This window comes from Babesia bovis, assembly GCF_000165395.2.
Source record: "Babesia bovis T2Bo chromosome 4 map unlocalized Chr4_2, whole genome shotgun sequence".
NCBI lineage: Eukaryota > Apicomplexa > Aconoidasida > Piroplasmida > Babesiidae > Babesia > Babesia bovis.
Genome location: NW_026261572.1, coordinates 225,729 through 251,975, shown reverse-complemented (window position 1 = coordinate 251,975; position 26,247 = coordinate 225,729). Strand labels below are relative to the sequence as shown.

General features: G+C 39.0%; 9 protein-coding genes across 9 annotated transcripts; 5 read left to right on the top strand and 4 right to left on the bottom strand.

The window, feature by feature from the left end:
* Window positions 1-140: 140 nt before the first annotated feature.
* On the bottom strand, window positions 141-3,272 carry BBOV_IV001060 (uncharacterized protein). Its single transcript, XM_001609221.2, has one exon. The coding sequence runs from the start codon at window positions 3,218-3,220 to the stop codon at window positions 197-199; it is 3,024 nt and encodes a 1,007-aa protein (XP_001609271.2). The 5' UTR covers window positions 3,221-3,272; the 3' UTR covers window positions 141-196.
* A 476-nt stretch (window positions 3,273-3,748) lies between these two features.
* On the top strand, window positions 3,749-5,816 carry BBOV_IV001050 (ubiquitin-activating enzyme thiF domain containing protein). The gene has a single exon (XM_001609220.2). The coding sequence runs from the start codon at window positions 3,836-3,838 to the stop codon at window positions 5,744-5,746; it is 1,911 nt and encodes a 636-aa protein (XP_001609270.2). The 5' UTR covers window positions 3,749-3,835; the 3' UTR covers window positions 5,747-5,816.
* A 2,620-nt stretch (window positions 5,817-8,436) lies between these two features.
* Window positions 8,437-9,285, top strand: BBOV_IV001040 (uncharacterized protein). Its single transcript, XM_001609219.2, has one exon. The coding sequence runs from the start codon at window positions 8,645-8,647 to the stop codon at window positions 9,179-9,181; it is 537 nt and encodes a 178-aa protein (XP_001609269.1). The 5' UTR covers window positions 8,437-8,644; the 3' UTR covers window positions 9,182-9,285.
* A 1,315-nt stretch (window positions 9,286-10,600) lies between these two features.
* BBOV_IV001030 (uncharacterized protein) lies at window positions 10,601-11,823 on the top strand. The gene has a single exon (XM_001609218.2). It carries the CDS (start codon window positions 10,854-10,856, stop codon window positions 11,682-11,684), a length of 831 nt encoding a protein of 276 aa, XP_001609268.1. The 5' UTR covers window positions 10,601-10,853; the 3' UTR covers window positions 11,685-11,823.
* Window positions 11,824-14,946: 3,123 nt separating this feature from the next.
* BBOV_IV001020 (putative DNA-directed RNA polymerase alpha subunit) lies at window positions 14,947-17,162 on the bottom strand. Its single transcript, XM_001609217.2, has 5 exons — window positions 16,750-17,162; window positions 16,596-16,711; window positions 16,307-16,562; window positions 16,073-16,272; window positions 14,947-16,037 (listed from the first exon to the last, which is right to left on the bottom strand). The coding sequence occupies exons 1-5, from the start codon at window positions 17,135-17,137 to the stop codon at window positions 14,967-14,969; spliced, it is 2,031 nt and encodes a 676-aa protein (XP_001609267.1). The 5' UTR covers window positions 17,138-17,162; the 3' UTR covers window positions 14,947-14,966.
* Window positions 17,163-17,225: 63 nt separating this feature from the next.
* Window positions 17,226-19,681, top strand: BBOV_IV001010 (Wyosine base formation family protein). The gene is made up of 8 exons (XM_001609216.2): window positions 17,226-18,562; window positions 18,597-18,845; window positions 18,882-18,997; window positions 19,034-19,174; window positions 19,210-19,319; window positions 19,356-19,413; window positions 19,449-19,552; window positions 19,593-19,681. The coding sequence occupies exons 1-8, from the start codon at window positions 17,236-17,238 to the stop codon at window positions 19,654-19,656; spliced, it is 2,169 nt and encodes a 722-aa protein (XP_001609266.1). The 5' UTR covers window positions 17,226-17,235; the 3' UTR covers window positions 19,657-19,681.
* Window positions 19,682-20,174: 493 nt separating this feature from the next.
* On the bottom strand, window positions 20,175-20,435 carry BBOV_IV000995 (uncharacterized protein). Its single transcript, XM_051767900.1, has one exon. It carries the CDS (start codon window positions 20,368-20,370, stop codon window positions 20,212-20,214), a length of 159 nt encoding a protein of 52 aa, XP_051623611.1. The 5' UTR covers window positions 20,371-20,435; the 3' UTR covers window positions 20,175-20,211.
* On the top strand, window positions 20,291-21,622 carry BBOV_IV000990 (uncharacterized protein). Its single transcript, XM_001609215.2, has 3 exons — window positions 20,291-20,639; window positions 20,677-20,828; window positions 20,865-21,622. The coding sequence occupies exons 1-3, from the start codon at window positions 20,306-20,308 to the stop codon at window positions 21,600-21,602; spliced, it is 1,224 nt and encodes a 407-aa protein (XP_001609265.2). The 5' UTR covers window positions 20,291-20,305; the 3' UTR covers window positions 21,603-21,622.
* Window positions 21,623-22,152: 530 nt separating this feature from the next.
* Window positions 22,153-26,085, bottom strand: BBOV_IV000970 (RecF/RecN/SMC (structural maintenance of chromosomes) N terminal domain family protein). The gene is made up of 8 exons (XM_001609213.2): window positions 25,899-26,085; window positions 25,743-25,859; window positions 25,588-25,708; window positions 25,356-25,551; window positions 22,812-25,319; window positions 22,431-22,561; window positions 22,302-22,393; window positions 22,153-22,266 (listed from the first exon to the last, which is right to left on the bottom strand). Exons 1-8 carry the CDS (start codon window positions 25,969-25,971, stop codon window positions 22,217-22,219), a joined length of 3,288 nt encoding a protein of 1,095 aa, XP_001609263.2. The 5' UTR covers window positions 25,972-26,085; the 3' UTR covers window positions 22,153-22,216.
* Window positions 26,086-26,247: the final 162 nt, after the last annotated feature.

Sequence of the window (26,247 nt, the reverse complement as noted above, 5' to 3'; positions counted from 1 at the left end):
GTGTGATAAAGGTTGTGTATGCTTCATTGTAGTGCCCGCAAACATTGTGATGCGTAGATATGATGCTTCCGTGTGTGGAGAAACACATGTCTCCAACTTGAAGATATTACTAAACTCTTGAGCTCCGGTGTGGTGAATAAGTGACGTGCATGTTGCCAGCCGAAAATACAATCCCAGCTGTAAACACAGGGAAGCCCTAAATGTTTGACTCCTTGCGTAGACTCGAGATTTTTGAAAAGTCTCCCGTAAGTGTAACACGCTTTCGCTTTGACATTACCTTGCGCAGAGCATACTTTGCTCCGGGTAACAATTTTGCGAAATATACCAATGAGTTAACACCAGAGAATGCCTGAGATTGTTGCACTACCGACTCTGGAGGCGCTTGGAAGTTGGCATCCACAATAGCAACATTTGGAAAGATGTGTGGGCCATCACCTTTCACAGAAACACGCATATGGACATGCTCATCTGATAACAAATTAGGATCAATAACAGGAACCGGGGGAACATGAGGTACTTCGGCCTGCAAAACACCGTCCTCAAAACAGTAGTCCCATGTGGGTACAACAGACAGGTTCTCTCCGATAGGTACAGGTGTATTATTCGTTAGGATACCAACTTCATCGATAAGGTTATTCATCCTCTCTTTGGTTACACACAAATCTCTGCATATCTCCTTAAGCAATTGTTCTGACAAGTCAACCAATTTTTCGACACTATCGTACCCGTTGTATAGTAAGTTGCGCGCGGTTGGATGCATATGTACGTTCCGAGACATTGCCTCAGCTGACGGCATATTCTGAATACCAAATGATTCCACATCCTCAAGCGTTTGCAAACCAAGGGACTTCCAAGTGCTCACCAACCGTACACGCTTGTCAAGCTCAACTCTGGCGACAATGAGTTTTGCAAGCCTCAGGTGATCTTCCTCAGAATGGAGGCGCATCAAAGGTGTAAGCCGCCAATAAGTAGCCTTCTCGATCTCGTTCATACACTGGATACCAGCGTCTCTTGCAACATAGTCGTACCAAAACCTATGCATAAGCAATCTTTTGTTCCGTATGCGATCATCGAGCATCGAGTTGTAAATCTCCACCATACGGAGCTTAAATTCAATCTCTGCAGGAGTGTCATTAATATCAAATTCTAAATCCATTATGATCAACTCAGCGTCGTTGTTGTATTCACTATCTAATTCATCTCTGTACATATTGTAACCTGGAAATGTCTGTAAAAATTTGAGATGGTGTCCCACAGCCTCTCGCATATTAACCGCCGGCGGCACTAAATCCGTATGATGAATGTCATTATCCCTCAGATAAAGAGGTTCGAGCATGGAGGGAATTGTTATCTGATGTTCCTTTTGCACTAAGGTAGAGAAACTTTGCAGGCGTTTTGCTGCATCAATGTCCGATACAACAGTATTCATACTAAGAATATTGGGAAATGGACTAGAAGGTGAATGAATGTAAAACTCATTATAATGCTGCTCACATTCCGCAGCAGACTTGCTTTTGACGCAAACACTGCTAACCAAATCAGCAACTTCTGTCCAGTTTCCAAACCCATGTTTACTAATACCTTCAAGTAATAACAACTCCGCATCAGCATTCCAGTCACCAAAAAGCGTAAATGAGTGCGGTCCGATCGGAATGTACCTATGATAATTCTTATGGTCATTTTTCTCCGCACCTTTGCAAGCACATGAAACGCAGAGATCAAAATCAGGGCAATCAACACAACGAATTCGACATTTGCCCAAAGGTAACGATGTCTGACAAATGTTGCAATAAAAATCAACTGCAAGGGGACCGGGGTCAAATTCATGCTCACCAGTTTGGTGATTTACAGTCCACATAGAGTATCTTTCCGTAACTTTGACGTAATAATCAAGCTCATTCTTTACCGTTTGAGCCGTATCTTGATCGTTGGGACTTGCGATTATATCCATCAACGTGGCGTTGCTCTTTGAAGACACAGTCCCTATAGAACGCTTCTTGAATCGAAAAGTCAAATCAATCTCATCCGAAATCGTAGACTCTTCTCGTGGATTTTTATTCCTTATTGAAGTACCCATGCAACACATTTCATCATCAAGGTTTGGCGTTGTATCTTCCGTAGATAAGATTTGTTCGCTAATAGCCTGTGCTTCAACTTTCGAATCGGAGTCACAAAAGTCCCTATCAGATGAAGATACATCAGATACTTCTCTCACGGGTTCACGATTCATTTTACATGCTGTTTGATGTGATAAATCACCACCACTATCGTAATTTACAACACCTCTATGGAGATATATTGCATCCATATGTCCAACGTTATCGCTGTCTTTGGTGAAGGTGAACTCTAAATCATGACCTCCCTTTGTATCCATATCGACTATGATTTCCTTTGTCTGTGTAGTAGGGCCAGGGACGTTTACATGGTGTTCAGACTTACTGTCATCCTTATCATCCATTTCGGCAGAGCCAGCCGTAGCGTCAGCGTGATTATCATTGCTTTGAATGTCTTCACTATAGTCAATAGTGGGAGTATCAAATAAACCTTGATCGATATCCACAGAACAATCAACAACGATAGGGTCAATGGGTAATACATCACCCTCCGATACTTCAACGTAATATGGATCGGAAGACGCCGTGTGCTCATTACGATAATTCGCCTTACCCGAAGCCACATTATTTACATAAATCCGATTCTCACCTCCGGGGTCATCCGAAAAGCCAGGAGTTCCCTGCTCAGCACTTGTATCTATGCAAAGGGATATGATAGCGCCTTTAGAAGAGCAGTCGCCAACAACACCATTCGTGTATACGCCAGTATTACGGCTCCCATTTGGCATAAAATCCTTTATATGAGACTGCTTGTGTTCCGTATTATTCGAGTCCCCGTATGCCGAACTCTCGTCGCCTTGATGTTCATCGAAGTTCGCCGATTGAATAACACCTTTGTCACATTTATATAAGTATTTTAAGGCTCCTAGCGAGTTGATGTCACCGAACACATCGGTGCCATTTTGCGATGGGAAGAGGACCTCTCCAGATACCCATGGTGAGCTGCCTTTTGGTTTTGCCCCGAAGTGATTCTTGATTATAATAGAAGTACTGTCATGCGATTTTTTGGTGCCCTTACCCTCTGTAATATGACCGGGTTTGTAATTTATTTCACCCTCTGCCATGTCGATATAAAAAGGAGCGTCTTGCGCAGAGCATACAAACATCTAGGCAGTTTGACATTTTGTTTCTGCCACAAATGTATTGTAAAACGCCATAGCCTTCTACCAAAAATAGAGTTTTCGTTGGTTGATGACTTGCGCTCTATAGATTCCGTAGGAGTACAAATACCGACAAAACAGTGCGGCCAGGCCGACTTTAATGAATAATTATTGCTTTGTTTGTTCTAAATGTATCGATTTAAAGAAGATCCCGGGTGAGTTTTTGCCTTTGAGGGTTTTGGAAGACACACATGTGAGGGCACCATTATCTTCAAAGTGTTTACCATAACAACGGCTCGTATAGTTATTATATTCACAAAATACTTTTATTAGTTTATGTGGGATGTGCGATGTTCATCATGGGCTGGCGTGATGGTTTGCTATATGATCACATACATGATACTTGGACAGTACAAATATGAGACTTGATGGGTAAATCTAACTTGATGTTACGAGTATCGTACGCTGGGATACAAAAAATTGATCTTCTCACGTTAATGTACCAACTTTCTGTTATAGAATCCGGAGCAGCCCCTCGCAAGGTGGACGACATGTCATAAATCTCACAATATAACTAAAGTTTTGGCAAGATTTCTCTTCATCATAACTTCTATTTTATACATGTGTGTACTCCCAGAAATGGTTGCATATCAGAAAGGAAACAACCTCTCCAGGAAAGATATTGTTGTCAACTCTAATGAACACACGGCATCTACCATTGAACAACAACAGCAGACTACTGCAGTTGATAATTACTATGACTTATTACGAAATGTGTCGCTACTGGTTGTTGGTGCTGGTGGTATAGGATGTGAACTGATCAAAAATCTTGTACTTTGTGGAGTAAGAAATCTAGTCATCGTGGATATAGACACAATTGATGTTTCAAATTTAAATCGACAGTTTCTATATCGTGCTGAAGATGTAGGGAGGTATAAAGCAGAAGTAGCGCGAGATGCATTGCTTAAATGGGTACCAAAATGTAAAGTAACAGCTGAAGTGTGTGATGTGTTGAAATGGAGGCCAATAGATCTGTCTAAATATGACGTGGTGCTGAATGCATTAGATAATATACGGGCCAGATCACATATAAACTATTGTTGTATGCGTGCTGGAATACCTCTCATTGAGGCTGGAAGCACTGGTTATAATGGTCAAGTATATCCAATTGTTCACGGTATCACCGCTTGCTACGATTGCCATGAAAAACCGCGTAACAAGGATATTCCAGTTTGTAGCGTTCGTCAAATACCGGAAAAGGCTGAGCATTGCGTGGCATGGGCTCGCCAGTTATATGAATTAATATTTGGTCCGGATAATGATAATAACATGCTACATGATCTTGATATACCGCAAATACCGGATGTTGATTCAATAACAGATTCAACGGCGCAAAAATGGGTACGTGATATATTTGAATATTTATTCGACACCCAAATTACACAGTTACTGACATTGGATAAAGTATGGGCAGAAAGGCAACCTCCCAGACCAATAAAATATCCCTTGCACGATGAATCTACATCTAGTTTTGTTAAAAATGGCGTGAATCCCTCTTCTATTAGTGATATGTGTTCAGATGAGCGGTCAAATACAGATTCCTCTTTATTTGGAGAGGATTTGCCACCAACAAAGATGAGGAAAACTGGGAATCAGCATATGGTTTCTCACTGTAAACCAACTGTACATGAAGAAACTCATAACCATTCATTTGGTTTGAAAACAATGGAATATTCTAATAATTCAGATATAAGCCACAGATTAGTGGTGAAAACGATGGATGAATTGGTAAAGCAGTTTAGAAGTGCTTTGTTAGGATTCATCAGCCATAGGAAAAATATATTGGGCAGCGCGATATTCGACAAAGAGGATCCCATATGTGTGGATTTTGTTTCATCTGCCGCCAATCTACGTATGATCAACTTTAACATTCCACATCTTAGTACATGGGATGTACAATCTATCGCAGGGTCTATCACACCAGCTATCGCAGCAACCAATGCAATAGTAGCGGCTACTCAGGTAATGCAGTTGATACACCTTCTAACTACCCGCCACATATCCCCAGGTCATTCAGCGGATTATTCGCTACTGCGAGACAAGTGTAAGTTCGTGTGGATCAAATCGGCTGTGGCGGGTTCGGCCCCATTGACTAGAGGGGCCCTGTCTAGTCCAGAACCATTAGATGAACCGAATCCAAAATGTGCTGTATGTCAACAAAAGGTCATATGTGTGGAATTACGCTCGCTGGATGATTGGACATTGGAATCATTCGCATCTACCATATGCAAAATGCATATGGGCATGACTATGGTAAATATAGATTTCGACGGCCGCAATCTGTTGGATGCTGAATTCATGGAAGAAGATGAATCATATTCTGCAAAAATGCAAAATACGCCGCTAAAACAATATGGCATTGTATATGGGTCTATACTAATGGTCACTTGTTTGGACAGTGGACGCCAAGAAGAAATGCAGATTCTAGAAGGATTGTCCACATCAGCAGATAAATTCCGATTGATTGATTAGCTATGAATATGCTTCACTTTTCGGCTGCCATTCTGTTCTAATAATGCGATTCCTGTGAAGTATAGTGCTGTTACTTAGATCGCTATTTGGAATGATACTATGGGTTCCATCCATTTCCCCATCATATTTGTGATATGTTTATATTAGCATAAATTAAAAGAGGCGATTGCTCGTTTATAAAAATAAGTATATATCCTTTTACGGTTAACGCCTCCGTAAGAAGGTAGATGTTTTCCGGAAAGGAAAATATGGAAATAAACCGCAATTTAGAATGGCAGGTAAGATTGTGTGTATAGATTTCCTAGGTTACATATATATCTCGTATTTCCACAAAGCAGGGAATACCATACACTAACCTCATAAAATGGTCAGCAAATCTATCCCTTCTGCTGCCTTATTATCTTCCACAGTATATCTTGTTTATTAAATGGGTTTTCAAGCCAATTAATTGGCAACCATGAAATAAGACGATATAGGGGTAGTCACTACAACCTCTATTCTGCATGTCTCAATATATACTTCTATTCATAGTTACCGGTGACAACGATAACTTTGAACTTTCCACAACATCCAGTGTATTGGAAAGAACCTAGCTAAGACTAAAGCTAGGTTCGATTTTGCCTTTTTGCTAAACGTTATAAGACTCTTTAAAACACAGATGCAGTATGACAGGTTCATTTCCGTTGCTATGTCACAAAAAATGATTATCCTTTTGTATGAAATCTTGCAATTAGAGTCATTATAATCATTCGCCAATCTTTGGCGATTGTTGAGTGCCATGATTTTTGGTCATGGTAGAATAGGTAGATATTATCCATCCGTCATTTACTAGCATAAAGGCGTGCAATGGTGGCTTCATAGAGGGCTATATACATCATATGTTCTACCATATTAGCTGATATCCCCTTGAGGTACACTGCGACCGTACCCATAGTAGGGTTTGCTGCCATCTACGATATCCAAATCTGAGCACATAAATGCCTGGGGTCTATATGCATCCTTCAAGATGCCATATGTTCATTAAATATACGTTCCTTTGCATTTTATCGAGTAGTTGTACTTTGATAGTCCACGAGTAAACAGTCGATAGGTATTTTATTATCAGTGCGGTGTTACCAATTCCACATAAGTCAGGAAGCAATTACCTGAGAAGAGTCTATCATATACCTTCAGCAAAATCGTCTACTTGTTGTATACTGTAAACACGCTCTACTGCTAAGATGGCAAGGAAGATTACTGCATTTTCTTCCTCAGTGCTGGGTAATGTGTTAAAATTACTGCTCGCTGTAACTTTGTTAACTAATGTTCTCTGTGAACATCAAGTGGCTGACAAGGTTACCGATGGTGTTCAGCCTGGTGAAAAAACTGCAGAAGGGAGTTTACTTCGCGCTGATGATTTAGGAAGCGCGCTGTCTACTACACAAGAGACGGGGTAAGCTACATTTCCAGACGTTACATACATGGTCACTGAAAAACCGCTCCAAAAGAATCAATGACGAATGGTCATTACACTCCTGGTGAAATATAAAACAGTGGAAGATCCATTGGTGTTCTCGAGAATAGCATAGCACATAGGATCACATCTTATTTGAATGCACGACATGTAATAGCAGCGTGCAACAGGATGTTGGGAACATTATCCAAGTAAAAGTAAGAAACCAGAAAGCGTCTTAAGTGAAATTCGCGGACGTATAAGTGGTCCCCTGCCATCAACAACCACATCTATATCGACAAAAGTATATCTAGTGCTGATTTGGCCAAATTTGTTGGATATGTTAACTCAACCACCAAAATCAGTTGCAAAGATCTGTTGAGTTGGCTGAGAGCACTTCTAACATTTGTGGTGTGATATAACATCTAGGTTGATCTGCGGTATTCGCACAAGAATGATATATGTTTTACTTCTGTCTTAAAGGCGTAGCAAATTTAAAACAAGACTGTTGTTATTCTATCCGGTGGTTGCAAAACATATAACGTTGTTCACTCAATTATACTATCCTGAATATTATATCCGATATAATGTCTGAAATAATACAATGGAGTTGACTTTCTGTTATTTAATGAATTGTTATGTGCTGTTACTTTTAATCATACGCGCAAGCAGTCCACTTTACAGCATTATATGGTATTATTGCATACTTAGGCATAAGGGTAGATCAAATTTGTCCAGATTGGGAACAAAGGCAAGAATAAACCATAACGTTCCTATTATCATGGCACAACTAAACACGTCAACTATGGAGTTCACAGCTTCTGCCACCATCGACGACCATGATGCTACATGGAAGACTTGCTTACAGCACCACGTCATGCCGATGCAATATGATCTGAGTCGTCAACGACTTTAAAGTCATAAACTAACAGTCGCATAGTATGGGACATACTTTACTGTGCTAGGTCTGCGATATAGAAAACAAGTAAGCAGAGTAAATGGTTTAACTATTATCTATGCCAGCACTACGGTACGAGTATAACATAATAGACTATGGAGTAAAACCGGTTCCTGCCCTCCGTTCCCAAACATCCGGTAACCCTCTATGATATTTCCTTCTTGAGTATACTCTAAGAAACCACACAAAATGCCTTTAATCCTTCATTACATGCATCCTGTTATCTGGGGACGGTGCTACCTGGTTATAAATAACTTTAGGAAGCCACCTCATTTACCATATAACGATACAAAATAAATCTGTCATACATAGTTTTCGATAGGACAACTACGTGCCATCACTGGAATCTATCCAACTGTTGAACGTAGTTCTCAACACCATAGTCACCAACCTGGAGATTTATTATTCTAGGCTCTAGTGATCACAAGACATCGTTTTTGGAATAAAAACTTGACGCTGTTTATATTGAATCTATAACACAAGGCTAGGATCTAAAATACATTACAAGATGAATGCTTTTGGAAAGGTAACCAAATTTGTGGTGGCTGCTTTTGCCGTTACCGCTTGTATGACAAGCTATGCCGTTGCCAATGAAGGCGAAGATTCAATTGAAGAAGTTGGTTCTAATTCAGTTCCCTCCACTACTCCAGTTGCGGAGGGTGTTACTACGGAGAGCAACTTGAAGGGTAGTATAGCAGCCGATACTTCAAAGGAAGAGGAAAGAAAACCCGAGGTAAAGGCTTCCACTGAAAATATCGACTGGAGGGTGAATAACAGAGTTGTATCATACTTAGGTGCATGTAAATTAAGCGAGAAATTCCAAAGTGTATATGATGATTTGCACAAAAATGGTGGTATAACTGTTCCAAGTGATATTTTGAATAAAATCAAACGTTCACCATCTGGTCCATTGTCAATAGATATTTTGTGGAGCCTGTCAAACAAAATAGCTAAACAATTATCTAGTAAGTACGGAGTTAAAGCGAACGACATGAAATCCTACGTCTTCAATGCTCTGACATCACCATGCATACTCGAGGTATAAGATAGCCTTTCGGCTGTTATCTGTTATGGTAATTAAAATCAACCTTATACATTCATATTACAAGATATAATTAGTTGTTGATTATCCAAATCAAGACATTCCGGAAAGTGCGATATCTATGATGTTAATGAAATGTAATAGAACTAACGTTACAATGGAAACCCGTGATATAATATAATGTAATCGCATTCATGACGTTTATTAGATTGGAATATGATTGGTCAAGAAAAATGCATATTAATAGTTAGTGCGGTATCACACGTCACGTTGTTGTATTCATAGTTTAGTTTACACTTCACTGCTTATTGAGAGATGATGTGCAGATTATTAATACGTTCAGCATTGCCGACCAAAATGTTCGGTTGATGCAATGTGTGAGTGATGCCGATATGTGGAGCAAACGATAACAACTATAACCTAATCATATGGTATGCATATTCCAATGTCTACTTGTTAGCTTCTACCAGCGCATATGAAAATGCAGTATACATATTCCTTAAAACAGAGAAAGTATATCTAGTGCTGATTTGGCCAAATTTGTTGGATATGTTAACTCAACCACCAAAATCAGTTGCAAAGATCTGTTGAGTTGGCTGAGAGCACTTCTAACATTTGTGGTGTGATATAACATCTAGGTTGATCTGCGGTATTCGCACAAGAATGATATATGTTTTACTTCTGTCTTAAAGGCGTAGCAAATTTAAAACAAGACTGTTGTTATTCTATCCGGTGGTTGCAAAACATATAACGTTGTTCACTCAATTATACTATCCTGAATATTATATCCGATATAATGTCTGAAATAATACAATGGAGTTGACTTTCTGTTATTTAATGAATTGTTATGTGCTGTTACTTTTAATCATACGCGCAAGCAGTCCACTTTACAGCATTATATGGTATTATTGCATACTTAGGCATAAGGGTAGATCAAATTTGTCCAGATTGGGAACAAAGGCAAGAATAAACCATAACGTTCCTATTATCATGGCACAACTAAACACGTCAACTATGGAGTTCACAGCTTCTGCCACCATCGACGACCATGATGCTACATGGAAGACTTGCTTACAGCACCACGTCATGCCGATGCAATATGATCTGAGTCGTCAACGACTTTAAAGTCATAAACTAACAGTCGCATAGTATGGGACATACTTTACTGTGCTAGGTCTGCGATATAGAAAACAAGTAAGCAGAGTAAATGGTTTAACTATTATCTATGCCAGCACTACGGTACGAGTATAACATAATAGACTATGGAGTAAAACCGGTTCCTGCCCTCCGTTCCCAAACATCCGGTAACCCTCTATGATATTTCCTTCTTGAGTATACTCTAAGAAACCACACAAAATGCCTTTAATCCTTCATTACATGCATCCTGTTATCTGGGGACGGTGCTACCTGGTTATAAATAACTTTAGGAAGCCACCTCATTTACCATATAACGATACAAAATAAATCTGTCATACATAGTTTTCGATAGGACAACTACGTGCCATCACTGGAATCTATCCAACTGTTGAACGTAGTTCTCAACACCATAGTCACCAACCTGGAGATTTATTATTCTAGGCTCTAGTGATCACAAGACATCGTTTTTGGAATAAAAACTTGACGCTGTTTATATTGAATCTATAACACAAGGCTAGGATCTAAAATACATTACAAGATGAATGCTTTTGGAAAGGTAACCAAATTTGTGGTGGCTGCTTTTGCCGTTACCGCTTGTATGACAAGCTATGCCGTTGCCAATGAAGGCGAAGCAGAACCTGTGGCAGTAGATGCTACAGTTGAAAGGGATCAACCAGATGCCACTAATGAAGGTAATTCACCTGATGTAACTGTTGACGGCAACCAGCCCGATGCTAATGTAGACGATAATCAACACGATGCTAGTCTTTATGAATACAAACACGAAGTAATTGAAGAACCTCCTTTCGATGGCAAACTATATATAAGCCTATGTAGTTCAATTCCTAGCTCGAAATTCCTTTCACGTGAAGATAGAAGCATAAACATGGAACTCGTGGAAACTCGTATGGAAGCAATTGTCGAAAGAATTGTAAACCATGAGCCAAAAAAGAAATGGCAAGATTATTGCAAGGATATTGTAGCATGTTTGAATAAGGACAGTGATCTCAAGGATGCTGTAGAAAGTTCCACAAGTGAGAGTGATCTCAAGGATGCTGTAGAATATTCGATAAGTGACAGTGATTGCAAAGATATTGTAGCATGTTTGAAGAGTGGCAGACCTATTTCATTGCCACAAGACGTTGCTCAAGATCTTGGCAATTTAGAATCAGGTCCCCTGCCCAAAACATTAATTAAAGATTTGGCAAAATCGTTTGCGGAAGACTTGATGCAAAGGAAATTCGGGAGGATGCCCGATGCACCAGTCAGTGTATTTCACAATCCCAGGTCAATATGGCTAAAGAAGTATAAAAACATAAGGGATTATATCATTGAAGCCCTAAACAACCCCAAAGTCCTTGAGGTGTGACCACATGGGAAAAGCCAGAATGCAGCTTATACATGCTGTGACGATAAATGAAAAGGTCACATCGCACGATATTGTGGCTTTTATCTATTTTAAACAAGCAGTTGAACATTGGCTGCATAGTTTTAATTACCTTATAGACGTAGTGGCCTTCATCTTTACTAAGCCACTTTGGCATAAAGAGATCCACGTACCACATAATTGATTAATACAATGAGATCATCATTAATGCGTTGTATCAATTTCCCACATGCTTATTTCTAACTACTTAAAGTTGCATGTCTATGTTATTATATGTTAAAACATGTATTTCGTTCAAATGCTTATGCTTTGCTATTGCCATATCATAATGACCCGACATTTAATTTCTGTATTATAGAAAACTCCTATTAGGGGTCACTTGGACAAAAATGTGATATTTACCACTTTCTGTATCCATACCCTGTAATATCGATTCATAGAATGTCATTCATTCTGGGAATTGACCATATATACCGTTAAATGGAAAATGAATCACCAGTAATCCATCCTATTAGAACCCGATATGGTTGACAAAACAAAGATTAAGTTCTTCAGAATTTAAAATAGTGTACTACTTGATACACAGATGTAGACAAGGGGCTAGCATCGTTTAATTTATCGGCAGATCGTTGATTTTTTAGTACTATTGTATACCACCTCACGTTTTGATGGATAACCTTTGTTAACAATACTATAGAATCAGGACCATGTTTCTTCAATTCTATATTGGCCTGTCTAATTTAATTATAGGGAACATTAAGATATCACTAAATAACATTGTGATTTTAACGTTAATATAATTAATAGCGTTTAAAGATAACAAGGTTGTGATACAAATGTTAGCACTTATTCCCACTAATACAACCATAAACTATAGATAACACGTGTTTTGCAAACTCCTTTATATCGCTAGAGTTGCCATTATCAGATTGGCACCATTGATAGCTGTGTAAATAGACTATTCAATATACCCAGATTGAAAAAGCAGCACAGATAAATCGTTAACGGACGTGCCCATTATACCTGCTGGCAATCGTCAACTTATGTGCTAAAACAGTATGGGTAGACGCCTACAAGCGTGATTTGGATGATATGGAGTATTTATCAAGGTATGAAAACCCGTCTGAAACAACAATTGGAAACATTTGTGTCGTTTATATTTTGGATGAAATCTCTGATGACATTCGTGGGAACATCGGTTGTGAGTAAAGGAAGATACGTTTAAACAGTTCATGGAAGCTGTTCTAAGATGCGGCTTCTGAGTGTGATATTGTGCTCAACAACTGCACAAGCTCAGGAATGTGACCTGATGGGTAAAGTGAAGATCTGCACCGAATAACATTACGGATAAGACCACTTTATTGGACAAAAGGTTGGATAAGTAACAATCGGTGAGATCACCTTCATCATACTATGGGAACTGGTATCACTATGCCTTTTAAATTCTACGGTTATATTTCTTCGTGATGAAGCTGTTGTCGATATATATGGGACGGCTGGTGTTATCGCATTTTCTGTTTTCGTCGTTTGTCGTTGATGCTATTGTACATATATGATTGCTATTTGTGGTGATCACGCGAAGGTCTTAGTCGATGTCAAAAGGGTTGTCCCTTTGTTGGTATATTGACCTTCATTGGGATGATACCATTAGCATTGCTAAACATTTCCAAAGGAGTGAACACCCGTAGTTCCAACATGGATACACATTCCATAGTAATATTGTATGAGGTATTCACATACATGCCTACTATGCGGCATACCTGTTAACCATTTATTATCGATACGACCATATAGTGCATCCACAATAGGCTTTATAACCATAAATATCCTCATATTGTTATGTTTCATAATGATGATTAGTGTTCCCTTTGGTAAAGATTACATCCCTGGAGAAGACACTGGTAGTGCTTATGTTCAATTTATAGTGGCTTACCAAGCATTTATGACGATCTGTTTACTTTTAATAACTGTTCTATCTTATTAAATGTGATTTTTTGGACAACAGCTCTCTATCATCGAAAATGGCTTTTCGATGACTGGGATTCTCATATTTCCATTCCTCACAACCATATTAACATTTCAAATGGTAGAACATACTCAACTCCAGATAGCAGAAAAAATTGGCAATTTCTATAATCCAATTCATTCTCCTCATAGAATTAGCATATTGTGCAGATTGAACGAGTCTTTCCGATACACATCCACCTTTCGTCATATGTGTACTCAGAAATTTAAATACCATCCATTCGAATCTTGAGGAAATAAGTGTTGATGAAGCAGAGGATATTAAAATACCCTTGGAGAGTAACAGATGCTGAAGATTATTTTACTTTCACATCTTTCGAAATCCAAAAGATCCACACACTACGATTACATATGGCTGCAATCAGCACAGCCATAATGAGCCATATATAATGGCTGCATCGATTGCAATAATACACATAGGTGTGGAATGGTGGGGGCCAGAAACCATTCGCCTAATCTGAAACGACATTCTGACTGTACAATGGTGATCAACTGCAACAAAAATTACAAAACATATCCGCCTTATTTACACAAAGCTATTTCATCACATCAAGGCTTCAGAATGTATACTCTGATTGATGTCCTAGCAAAAGGATGTTTATGACTCTGCACTGTATGTATATGATCATTTGTATGGAATCCCAGGCTCTACAAGGACATTCATGGTTCACGCATACTGAATGGGTGTAATCATCAACGTATACTGTATAAGCGAATATATTAATGTTTGGTAATTACGCCAACAGTGATTCGTCTTGTTACATTACTGATATTTTTTATACAGAGAAGCAAACATATTTTATGATATACCACGATTCCATTGGCCTTTCAATAATATATGAAGCTGCCACACAATGTAAAATCCATGCAGCAATATGTCACTTCTTTGGACCGTGTCACAACATCGACACGTTGTAAAGTAACAATCAATGAGCATGTGATTCGCATTGTCCACAATGGAGTTACAGGCAGAGATCTGTTATAGTCATACCTATATGATCATTAGGTTTGTATCTTTAAATCACATCATTATATATAACAAATAGCTCATGCATTACAAGAGAGTATAATTGCCAATATAATATGAATAAGTTAGTCTGTTGGCTACAGTGAATTGACACAGAAAAGAATTTGATGCGCAATTTCAGTGGGAGATGATTGACGTGCAAGATTAAGCTTGTTGATATAGGCTATTAGCATACCTGGCTACGCTACGAAGCACTACTTTATGATATATGATTAACCGGTTTTCATTAAAATATTTGAGTCGATGAAGTCCAATATGATTTTAGCATCTTTCGAACTGATTCCAGGATAATCTTCGAGTTTGTTTTCAGTGATTTGAATTATATCATGCACAGTGTTAAACCCACACAAACGCAATGAACTTATAACTTCTTGGGACACCGGTAATATGGACAAATCAACATCGGTTGCTCTATCCTTTGGCTGCGGCAAAAACTTTTCAAAAGAACGGGAATTTATTGGAGATGCATCATCGTAGTCTTCGGATTGTAGTTCGGTAGCCAACCATGCTAAACTGTCTTGTTGTGGTCTAGGTGGAGGAATTTGTGGCAGTGAATATGGAGCTTGTGGTACCAGTTTGACATCATCAACACTTCCCACGTATTGGCAATCTGACTCCTTTAACCCGGGTATCGCATTAGTGTCGTGTAAGTTATATGTGGGTGGGCCTCCCATCATTTGTTGGCGTTGCTGTAGCGATTTATATTTATCTATCTTCTCCCATGTGTCTCTCAATTGTTCATCCTCACCATCGAAGTCTGCGTCTTGTATAAGCTGACGTTTCAGCTCACGTATCCATGCGATACTCTCCGATAATCCAAATTCTAAAGCTGCTTTAGGAGTTGTAGAACGGTCAGTCCACACCTCTACCACCAATTGTTCTCGTGGATCCGGACATGAACTGGTGATCAAATCCCAACGTTCTCCTATTAGTTTATGCACGGCAAGGCGCACCATACGACAACCGCCAAAGAAAGTAGTGATAGGGTGGAAGTCCTCTTCATCTACTTCCTTTATTCGCCGACGCCTCATGCAGACAGCATCTGCTGCATCTTCATGTCGATAAAGCCCTTTATAATCAGCTAACCAAAGGCCACGTCCCCATTCAATTTTGATTTCTATATCTAAAGTGCCACCTTCTTCTACGTTTGTAATGTAAGCATCGGGAGTAGCAATCTTTACGAAGGATGGCCACTCAATACTACCTGCACATACTTGTGCAGGCCCTTTGATTACCGTGCGCACTCGAGCTTCTCCTCCCGGTTCCAAAGTTTCCAAAGCTACCTGAAGGAAGTTTCTATTCTCCATCATTAACCCACCTCATTAAGGTTAAGTGCGATGTTCATTAGGTCATCTGTGACACCATCAATAGTGGTATCTTCGTTCATGTTGTGAACTTTAACAGCGACGACTCCGTGTCCTGGACTTCTAGAAAGGGCCAGGACTTTTAATAGGGAACCCAAAGTCCAGCCCATAGTAATGGGATAAGGTCCCATATAAAATTTCTGATAAAGCCTACCTACGGAAAATTATATTGACTCATTGCATCATACCAGTGTCGGGTATCATTATCAAGTCACTAGCTGTCTTTACTTTTGTTGGCAAGTCAAGGTCTAGACCAACCCAACCACGAAAGAGCCTTGCATCATTGTATCCCAAACCTCCACGATCTTTCTCAATATCCCACGACGGTCTATACAACATAGGGGAGTAGAGAGGATTACTTCCACCATGTTCGGCCACATCTACCTTCCCGTACGTATCTTTATAATATTCCCACATAATAGGATATGATGATATGTTATCATCCTATAGAATATATGATAACAACATATCACTTACAATGCCACGCATGAACCCCCAGTATTCCAGTGGTTTTCTCAGCGCATAAAGCTCAGTGATAGGAGCATCTGGATCTGATGGCGGTTGTTTCTGTTGACCAATATCTGGCCATTGCCCTGAAATATATGACAAATTCCAAACTACTTATTCATACCTTGTGTCATAATATGCCAATTGCGCCATGTGTTACTATCACCTTCTATAATACCTAGCCGCCTTAATTCTGCTTCTCTTTCCTTACTAATAGTGGATTCTACATGGCTTAAGGTTTCTGGATGTAATTCAGCATTCTCAGGATTAAGAGCCTTAAGGCTCATCTGGCCTGGCTGGGGACTAACAGCCTTATTTACTACGCCACAATTTCCATATCCATCATTCAGATAGTATACGTACACATCAAATGTTTTAACAAAGCTTAATCTACTAGAAGACACAGATGAGCCTAGGTAATGGCTAGACTGCCTTCTGCGCCTTGCATTCGCTGCCAAAGTGGCAACGTAAATGATAACAAAGCACACATAAACGACCGTTACATTTTTCATCACCTAATTATGTGATGTGTATAGACCATTGGCAACGGAAGGCATCCACACACCTCCGCTACGTCGCTTGACTGTGTAGATTCAATATAAGGTAAAAAATGGATTTTTCGGTAATATTTGCGTATGATGATGAGGGGATATCATCTGACTCTAGTTACAGGCTGGCAGAAATTCTATGCCGCGAATTTACGAATTACGATGTGGATTCTATAATCGTTCCCCTTAGTTCATTATATGCCACTGCTAATGACTCCAGTGGCGATGAAATCGATAATCTATCGTTAGATAAGCATGAAGATATAAACTGCAGACTAATACAACTATGTCGTTCATCAACAAACCGTGAGGATTCACTTTCAGTATCTACATTGGTTCTACTGGTTGATAATCACGAGTGCACTAAAACCCTTCAGCAATTTGCCGCTATTTTACAAGATTGGCATACTGATTTCCGAATCAGCAAGACTCTGTTGAATGGACTACACTTTGTTTGTCTACCTTGTGTAGATGACAGGGAATTCAACTCAGGTGATAACAATGTTACCAGCAAAGAAGTAACGTCACTAATATCATCCATTGAAAATTCAATGAAAATTTTGGGTGCGAATAGGCTGTTAACGGCACAGTTTTGTTTTGGAATACGTGATGTCGGACAGATCGTTACGTTTACTAATATGGTAAATGAATCATGGGAAAGTTTCCGCTATAAATTGAAAAAGTCGGAATCCAGACAAAATAAGTACTCTAAGAACAGGGGGGACACTGGCAATGATGCATTAGAGTCAACACAATTCCTTATCGCTAATACAAACTCACCGAAAAATGATCGTATACCTAGAACTAACATATCCGATAACACCGAAGCGTGCTGTACGGATATCCCATTAAACGGCTCCCATGGCTCAAAAAACTTTCCAAAATGCTGCCAAGATTTAGGTGAGGGTGTAGTAAATCAACAGACAACACAAAGCTGCTGTGATTGCCAAACACATGAGCCGTCTGAATCCTTTTATTCGGATAGTGATGAGATTGCAGATGATGGTGATATATTGGGATGCACAAATGAAGATGATATCGAGAACATAGGAAGTGCTAACGATCGCATGGTTTCGGACATCCAACGTCAATCCTTAATAAAACAAGGTTACAAACTGATTGGTGACCACAGTGCAATTAAGTTGTGTAGATGGACAAAGGCACGTGTACGTGGACATGGTGGTTGTTATAAACATACATTTTATGGGATAAAATCTAACCAATGCATGGAGATGACGCCTAGTCTCGCATGTGCAAACAAATGTGTTTTCTGCTGGCGGCACCATACTAATCCTGTAGCTACTCGTTGGAAATGGGAGTCGGATGATCCTGATTTCTTAGCTCAAGAGTCTGTTAATGCCCATTTGCGTTTGATAAAAGAATTGAAAGGTTTGTGTGATTCAATATATTTACTGAAAACCAGGTATTTTCGATACGAAGAGTGAACGGTTGTCCGAAGCAATGACCGTTCGTCATTGCGCATTATCACTTGTAGGAGAGCCTATTATGTATCCACAAATTAATGAGTTGTTGGACGAGTTACACCAACGACGCATATCTACATTCCTCGTTACGAATGCCCAATTCCCCAAGGAAATGGAGAATTTAAGACAGGTTACCCAACTCTATCTTTCTATTGATGCAGCAGATGAGACTAGTTTAAAGAACACAGGTTGGTATATTATTCGCTTTATATAATTTCTCCTAGACCGTCCGTTATTTCGTGACTTTTGGGCAAGGTTTCAGCGTTGCATTCAGTTGCTAAAACATCGTAAAGAGAGGACAGTATTCCGATTGACATTGGTGAAAAATTTTAATATAACGGTAGTGATATTTGATGTCATTGTATATTACTTATAGGAACAACAAGAGGAAATCAGTGACTATGGTCGTCTGATTGAGTTAGGCGAGCCTGACTTTATAGAGATCAAGGCGGTAACTTTCTGTGGTACTGTTCATGACAATGCGATTACAATGAAGAACGTTCCGTGGCATGATGAGGTAATTTTATTTATCAATTGGGAAAGATGCGTCAGGTGGTTAGTTACGCCAAAGCATTAGTTGGCGCTTCTAGCTTCACACGTCAGCATTACGATATAGCTTGCGTCCACCGTCATTCCTGTTGTGTACTCGTGGCGAATACAAGGTAACGTTTTACGAAATGGCTTTATGAGCATGGTAGTTATCGAATTAATGGCAAGTGGCATACGTGGATAGACTATGACAAATTTCACGAACTTGTAGGTTACATGGGTGTATATATAATATGTATTAGGCTATGAGTGGACATGAGTTTCATGGAATTGATTATTCCATCGAAACACCGGATTGGGGTCTATACGGCTCTAAAGAAGAAGGTTTTGACCCTGTAGATACAAGGTAGTTGATTTTCCTATGCAAATCATATACAAACATTTAGGGTATACACAAAAGGAAGAAAGAAGCTACCTGGGCCTCCTGAACCCCGACAACAAAACATGTGATGAAATCATAATGTTGTCCAACGGTGTTTTAAAAGTACTTATACAACGGTTCAATATGTTTTTCCTACCAATTATTGATCCGGAGTAGTATAGAGGTTAGTATCCCCGCCTGTCACGCGGGTGACCGGGGTTCGATTCCCCGCTCTGGAGGTTTTATTATGAACCTTCTATCCATATTAGTTGCATCATAAGATTTTATTCATTGGCGGTTCACAGTATTATATTTGATCGCTCAAACTAGTATATTAACTTATACTTTTGTTTTTGGTTTCTTCATTAATGGCAGAAGCAACCGCTAGCCATTCGGGATTTATATATTTTTATTTTGCCATAAATACAATTAAATTTGTCGTTTGTTGCCTAACGCTAGCCTTTAATAAAACCACTTTAAAAAATCATATTCAGCGACCGTGATTCTATATGATATACTAGTCATTCTGCAGGTGGTAAACTTTACACACTTGTCTACGATTATGAAATAACACTAGACCAGCTTAGAAAGTCATACGCCTCGAATAAATTCAGAGCAGCAATAATCATAATTATATGTTTTAACTACTCCAGTTTTATAAAAGTGGCATAAAACAGCTTCTGTTGAAGAATATAACCAGTGTGTATGTCATTTACGCAACCACTTTCAATTGAGAAAATGTCATTAGATGAAAAGGATTCTTCAAATTCACACAAGGTGGATGAAAACAACGCACCAGTCATGACATCGTCAGTAAGATATGAGGAAGATTCAACGACAAATACTCTTTCGACTTCCACTGATGGTTTGCATATCCACAAGAAATCATTAACCGGCAATATTTATTTCCCAGGAGTACTACCACGAACTTCTCTACCCCCAAAGGAACTTCCAGTAATATCCAAGGATGATTATCTGCCTGATAGGTGGAGGCCTAAGCCCACAATATCTGAATTAGTTAGTCTTATTTGGCAGCTCAAGAGGCTACTATTTGATGTATTAATGCGAGAAGGTTTGTGTTCTATTATCTATGCATATGATTTTTACAGATAGCTGTTTTTCACCCACATGGATACATTCCGCAACTGAGTTACAACATATATGCGACTGGTTTTTCCGGACTTCCGCTCCTCCCATTATGCAAAGGTCTGGGCTTCCTAGTGTGCCTGAAGAGCTAAGTTGTGCAGCCGCACTGTTAGAGGTATGCTTAGTTGTCTTTTCATCTGACTATGTACAGTTTATTAAAGGTCTCCATGGCAATGACTGCAGTCCATTGATGCACCAATATTCGTTATTAGCTAGGCGAGTAGCCCAGACTGTTATGCATCTATCATCGGCTGAAATTTTACGACGAAATACACCAGTTTATTATAGAAATGCCTCTAAGAGAGCGTCCCACTTGCCATATATCTCTTCTTATAATCCTTTAGGGTACGAAGGATCTACTATAGGCATAATGGGCCCTGATGATCTCAGTTGGGTGTATAGTGACCTATCTAGTTCTGAAATGCTTTCTGGTACTACTCCCTTTATACACAAAGATACAGGTAGAGCCAGTGTTTCACAGACTCCTTTGAAGCATTCTAACAATATGGTACCTATACCGCCCGTCATGCTCCCACATTATCAGTCATATCCATCCGCTTACTATTGCGATGCAGGGTCTGGCTCATCCTTTCTTACTAATCCAAGAAATGCGATAGGTAGATACGACGAGCAGCTAGTTTCAAACGTTGATACTGGTTTGAAGCATACACAACATAGCAGGCTAGATAGTAGAAAGTTGGTATTAGATAGCAGCACCAATTCAAGTTATTCTGTAGGACAGCAGAGCGTTGTCAAAGCGCCTATTAGACATGACAGCAGCAAGCCATTTATAGCAGGTCCATGGGACGTATATAGGGAAGAGTTATTGCCAGACGTCCCATCTGCTGCTGATTGTGATAACTCTTCTAATCCAAATACGACTAGATAGTTCATCAGTGGGCAATCAACATTGTCACTCAGTTGGCATACAATTATAGCCTTCTACTTTATTACAAATTGCCTAGATTTATGCAAAATCATAGACAATATAGTAATGTGAAGCGAATCTATTTAAGGTATCGTTGATTACTCTACCATAAAAGGTATGCAAATGTTTCCAAATTTAACTGGAAGCAACACAACCGAACTGCACAGTTCCACAATTTCAACGGGTGCAGATCGATGAAATGTTCATGTATATAGCTCCCTGTGTCCAGATAGTTTAATGATGAAAGCGATTAAGGACGACAGACAATGCAGTAAAACGATAGTTACACGTCGAACCATTTCCTTCGGAAGACCTACTGATGCATAGCACTAAAAGTATTCTAATGTTTTAACAAAATTACATCATGATTAAACAAAATTTCCGTACATACAATTGCAGTTATATTATCTACTGACAACTGTATGTAAGAACACTTTAGCAGAATCCTGTCAACGACTCCTCCAATAGCAGAATATCCCGTGACAGAATATGACGGAAACTCACATTCACGAAGATAAAGTATTTTTTAAAGTTTACATCATCTGTATAGTGTTTGTGATTACCAGATATTTAAACTATATCTCTTTAGCTACGTTGAATATTTTGCTTATATCAGGATAACTTTCTGTTCAGCGATGATAAAATGGTTTTATGACCAACCTTTTATATGTTTAGCCAATTCAGAGTGCGGAGTAACTAGGAAGAACTGACGATCTTTATTTCTTGCTGCGAACCCGACCAGTGATTCAATGCTGCAGTTTACGTAATATATACTAAAAGGTTGCTTACTTTTTAATTCGGGTGCTTTCGTCCATATATACATCGACTTCGTCAAACATATGGACTGGAGAATAAGATATAGCGGCCATGCTTTGTAGCATGGAAAGCTGTATAGCCGATTGCTCTCCTCCGCTAAGGGTCTGTAAGCAATTATACAACACAATTGCATGTTGCATGGATAACACGCATTGCAGAACGATACAATATACCAAACAATGTATCAAAATACCAACATCAAAAGAATAGTACCAATGTTACGTAAATGTATGACAACTTATAACAAAAAGTACCGATATCACCACGAATATCTGCAGCGATGACATACGAGACGAATGCATGGACTAAGAATGTAGACAGTGAATATACACCGATGATCTTATGAATTCTTACCTTTAAATCTGTTGCTACATGGGCACGGGAATACGATTGTTGTCTGTTATGAATTTGTATTTCCAATGTGCGATCTACGTCATTAAATACCAAGTTCCCATCATATCCCGTAACAATTTCCAATGTACGCTTAAATGTACGTTTGGCCTTACGTTCAATACGATCACGACACTCTTGAAAACGTTTGCAGCGTTTCATATAGTTTTGTTTATGGCGTCGATAATTTTCTGTTGTTTCAGACAAGCGCGTCTCTTTTTCCTTTAAGGATTTTTCAAATTCATCATGGGTTTCACGCAGGGATATTAGATGTGATTCGACATTGCGTGCATCATCAACCATCCGTTGTAAAACATCATTACTGAGATTTATGATACGGAGGTATTCATCTGGAGTCTTATTGGGTAATTCCACACTATAATCTATGCCTTCCGTGTCTAATTGTTCTTGGTGCGTACGTAACCTGTTCTCAGCTTCATTCATATCGTTCATATATTCATCTAGTTTGAAGTGATAATCCTTCATATTTTTTTCAAGTGCTTTAATTTGTGTTTTTTGAATATTTACACGTTGTTGTATTTTTTGAATGTCGACTTTAATCCCAGATATACGTTTCAAGGTTTCCTTTAATTTATCATTAGCGGATCCTAGATCCTCTTGATGTTTGTTTTTTTTTGATTGTAGTGCATCCCTCTCCTTTTCTAACTTTTCCTTTTCATTATTTAAATCCGTCAACTGATTTTTATATTCATTTCTTATCTCGTTGATTGCCTCGCAGTATTTATTATACTTACTGCTATGATTTGTCGTTTGCAATTGCTCTATTTCTTCCCTCAAGTCTGCTTCCAAACGAGTCCTCTTACGAATTATTGATATTTTTTCTTGACGTATATTTTCCAGATCAGCTTTTAAGTCATCAAGACGTGCTTTGGATCCGTCCAACTCCTTAGACAGTGAATTTGCAAGGGTACATAATGATGCTTCTCGTTCGACGCCACTATCTTTACGTTCCTCCTGCTTTTTAGAACGATCCTTTTCATTTTCTTGCGTTTTTCTTACGTATTCATATGAAAAAGGGTGCTTATCATAGCAAGGAGTTTTATGGAGGACCCCGTTTATATAACGAGCACTTTTTAGAGATGACATAGAGTACACCGTAGAGATATTAGATGGTGCATCTTTAAGGATATTATCCATCTGCTCATCATCAAGGCATATTACGGTATTACCAATATCACATGTATCTGACAGTATTTGGATCAACACCGGTGGTACTTCCTTAATGGCTAGGTAGCGAAGGATTGAAGCCTCATGCATAGTTTGGATTGCCTCGATATTCAACTTTTCTATCAAGCTTGGATGCATAAAAATATTGCTCTTCATAACTCTGGCTTGGTTCCTGTTGCAACCATGCTTTACCAGAAGACTTTCTAAAGCACGGCGATCCTTTTCCGTTGCTACAACCCATGTTTGAAGCATATTGTAAAGGTGTCTTTCCACTACAGGCATTACCTTCCAATTAGGTATGTCATGGCTAACTACGAGAAATTCACCTATGGGCCCTATTGGTGAATGGGCAAATAGTCCATTTTTCCTCATATTGTATATATCTTTCCTTACGTCATCCACATCATATCTGTATAGAGCTCTGCGCATATGTGCAAATCGTGCCGTAGATGACCCGCCAAGTAACAACGAAGCGTTTTCACGTCTCTGATCTTCAATGTCATTGCGGACTGCTCTTAGTTGAACCTCAACTTCAGCGATATTATCTTCTAAATCCGACGCTTTAACCATTAAGTCCTTTTGCTTCTTATCGATTTCTTCATATTCCGTTTTGCAATCTTCTAATTCATTTTCTAGACGCTGCATATCTACATCTGCAGGCTCCGCTTCCATTGCAGATATATCGTTATCTAAGTTATTCATTGCCGTTTCTACCTGGACTATTGATTCCTGGTTAGCTGCGATACGTGAGTTTTGATCGTTTATAGAGTCTTCAGCCATTGCAATTTGGTCTGTAATTGTAGTAATCCGCTCCTTTTGTATGAATGTATCCGACGATAGTGTTTCCATTTCAGTTTTTAGGGCAGTTTGTTCAGCTTCGAAGAGAGCTATGGAATCGTTGAGTTTTGAGATTTCTTCTCTAGGGTTACTCTCTGAAAATCTGTCATACGTTTCCTTTAAGGCCTCGTATTTTTCCTTGTACGATCGATATTGCGAAAGCTTATACATTAGTTTAGCCGATTTCCACTCGTTAACCTTTTCTTCGAACAATCTGATCTGTTTTGAAATATCACGCAATTTCTCTTTATCCGGTACTAGTACACGTTTTCGGACTTTCAGCTCTGCTTTACAATCCTCTAGGTTTTGCTTCTCTGTGTTTAGATTTTCTTCCATTTCTATTAATCCTGCAGCAGCGGCATAGTATTTATAGAAGCTACTTGGATTAGAGTGGAAGAAGAATGATTTGCTTGTTTCCTGGTCCATGTATGTTGTAGGACTACCGATCTGAGTTATTGCGTATACAGGTATGGTTTAACGTACATTCATTTGTATATGACGGAAATATGCCTTTAATTCTCTTTTGGGTACAGCCATCTTCTTAATCAATGTACCTCCCATGTAAAAAGCTGAACTTGTACGTTGGATCTTCCTCGTAATGGTGATGACATCGCCGTATACATCTGGTTTGTAGGCGTTATCACCATGGTTTGCAATTGTTAGCTCTACTCTTGCGAAACTGTGTAATATATTTTCAATAACGTGTGCAACATACTTGGGTCCGCTTCGAAGATGGTAATCTTTTATGTAATGTGCCAAAGCTGTATCACGGCCAGCGGAATGACCATAACCTCCAAAGCAGAGTGCCATACCCTGTACAATAGCACTTTTACCCTCTGTATTTATATGGTCGACAGACAATGAACTTACGCCCATTCATACCAAAAATCATATTGAGATATGGTGAGCAGTTGACAACTAGGTTTTCATGATTGAGGAAGTTAACTAGTTGTACTCGAATAACTTTCCCTGCCACTCCTTCAAATTCTGTACATTTTATTAATATATGATTGGATTCTATCTTACCTGCAGGCAACCTAGAAGCCGTTCTTGCATATGCCGTGGAATCTTCAAGATTGAATCCCTCATCATCACTCATTTTGACAGATAGATGATAATCCTAGACAGGTAATTGCAAGAAGTGATGACATAGAATGTTAGACACCGTTAGGATTCATGGTAGTTTTAATGAATGGTACTAATAAGCAAATTAACTACCAATTAGGATTAAAAAACCATATTGCGATTATATATGGCTGTTTGTTATGGTCTAAAGAGGGCATGTAATGTGAATGTGTAGCCCACTTTTGCTATATGTGTTGTCGTTCCATGGGCAAAATTAGCCTTAATACATAAAATCTAAGCAACTGGTATA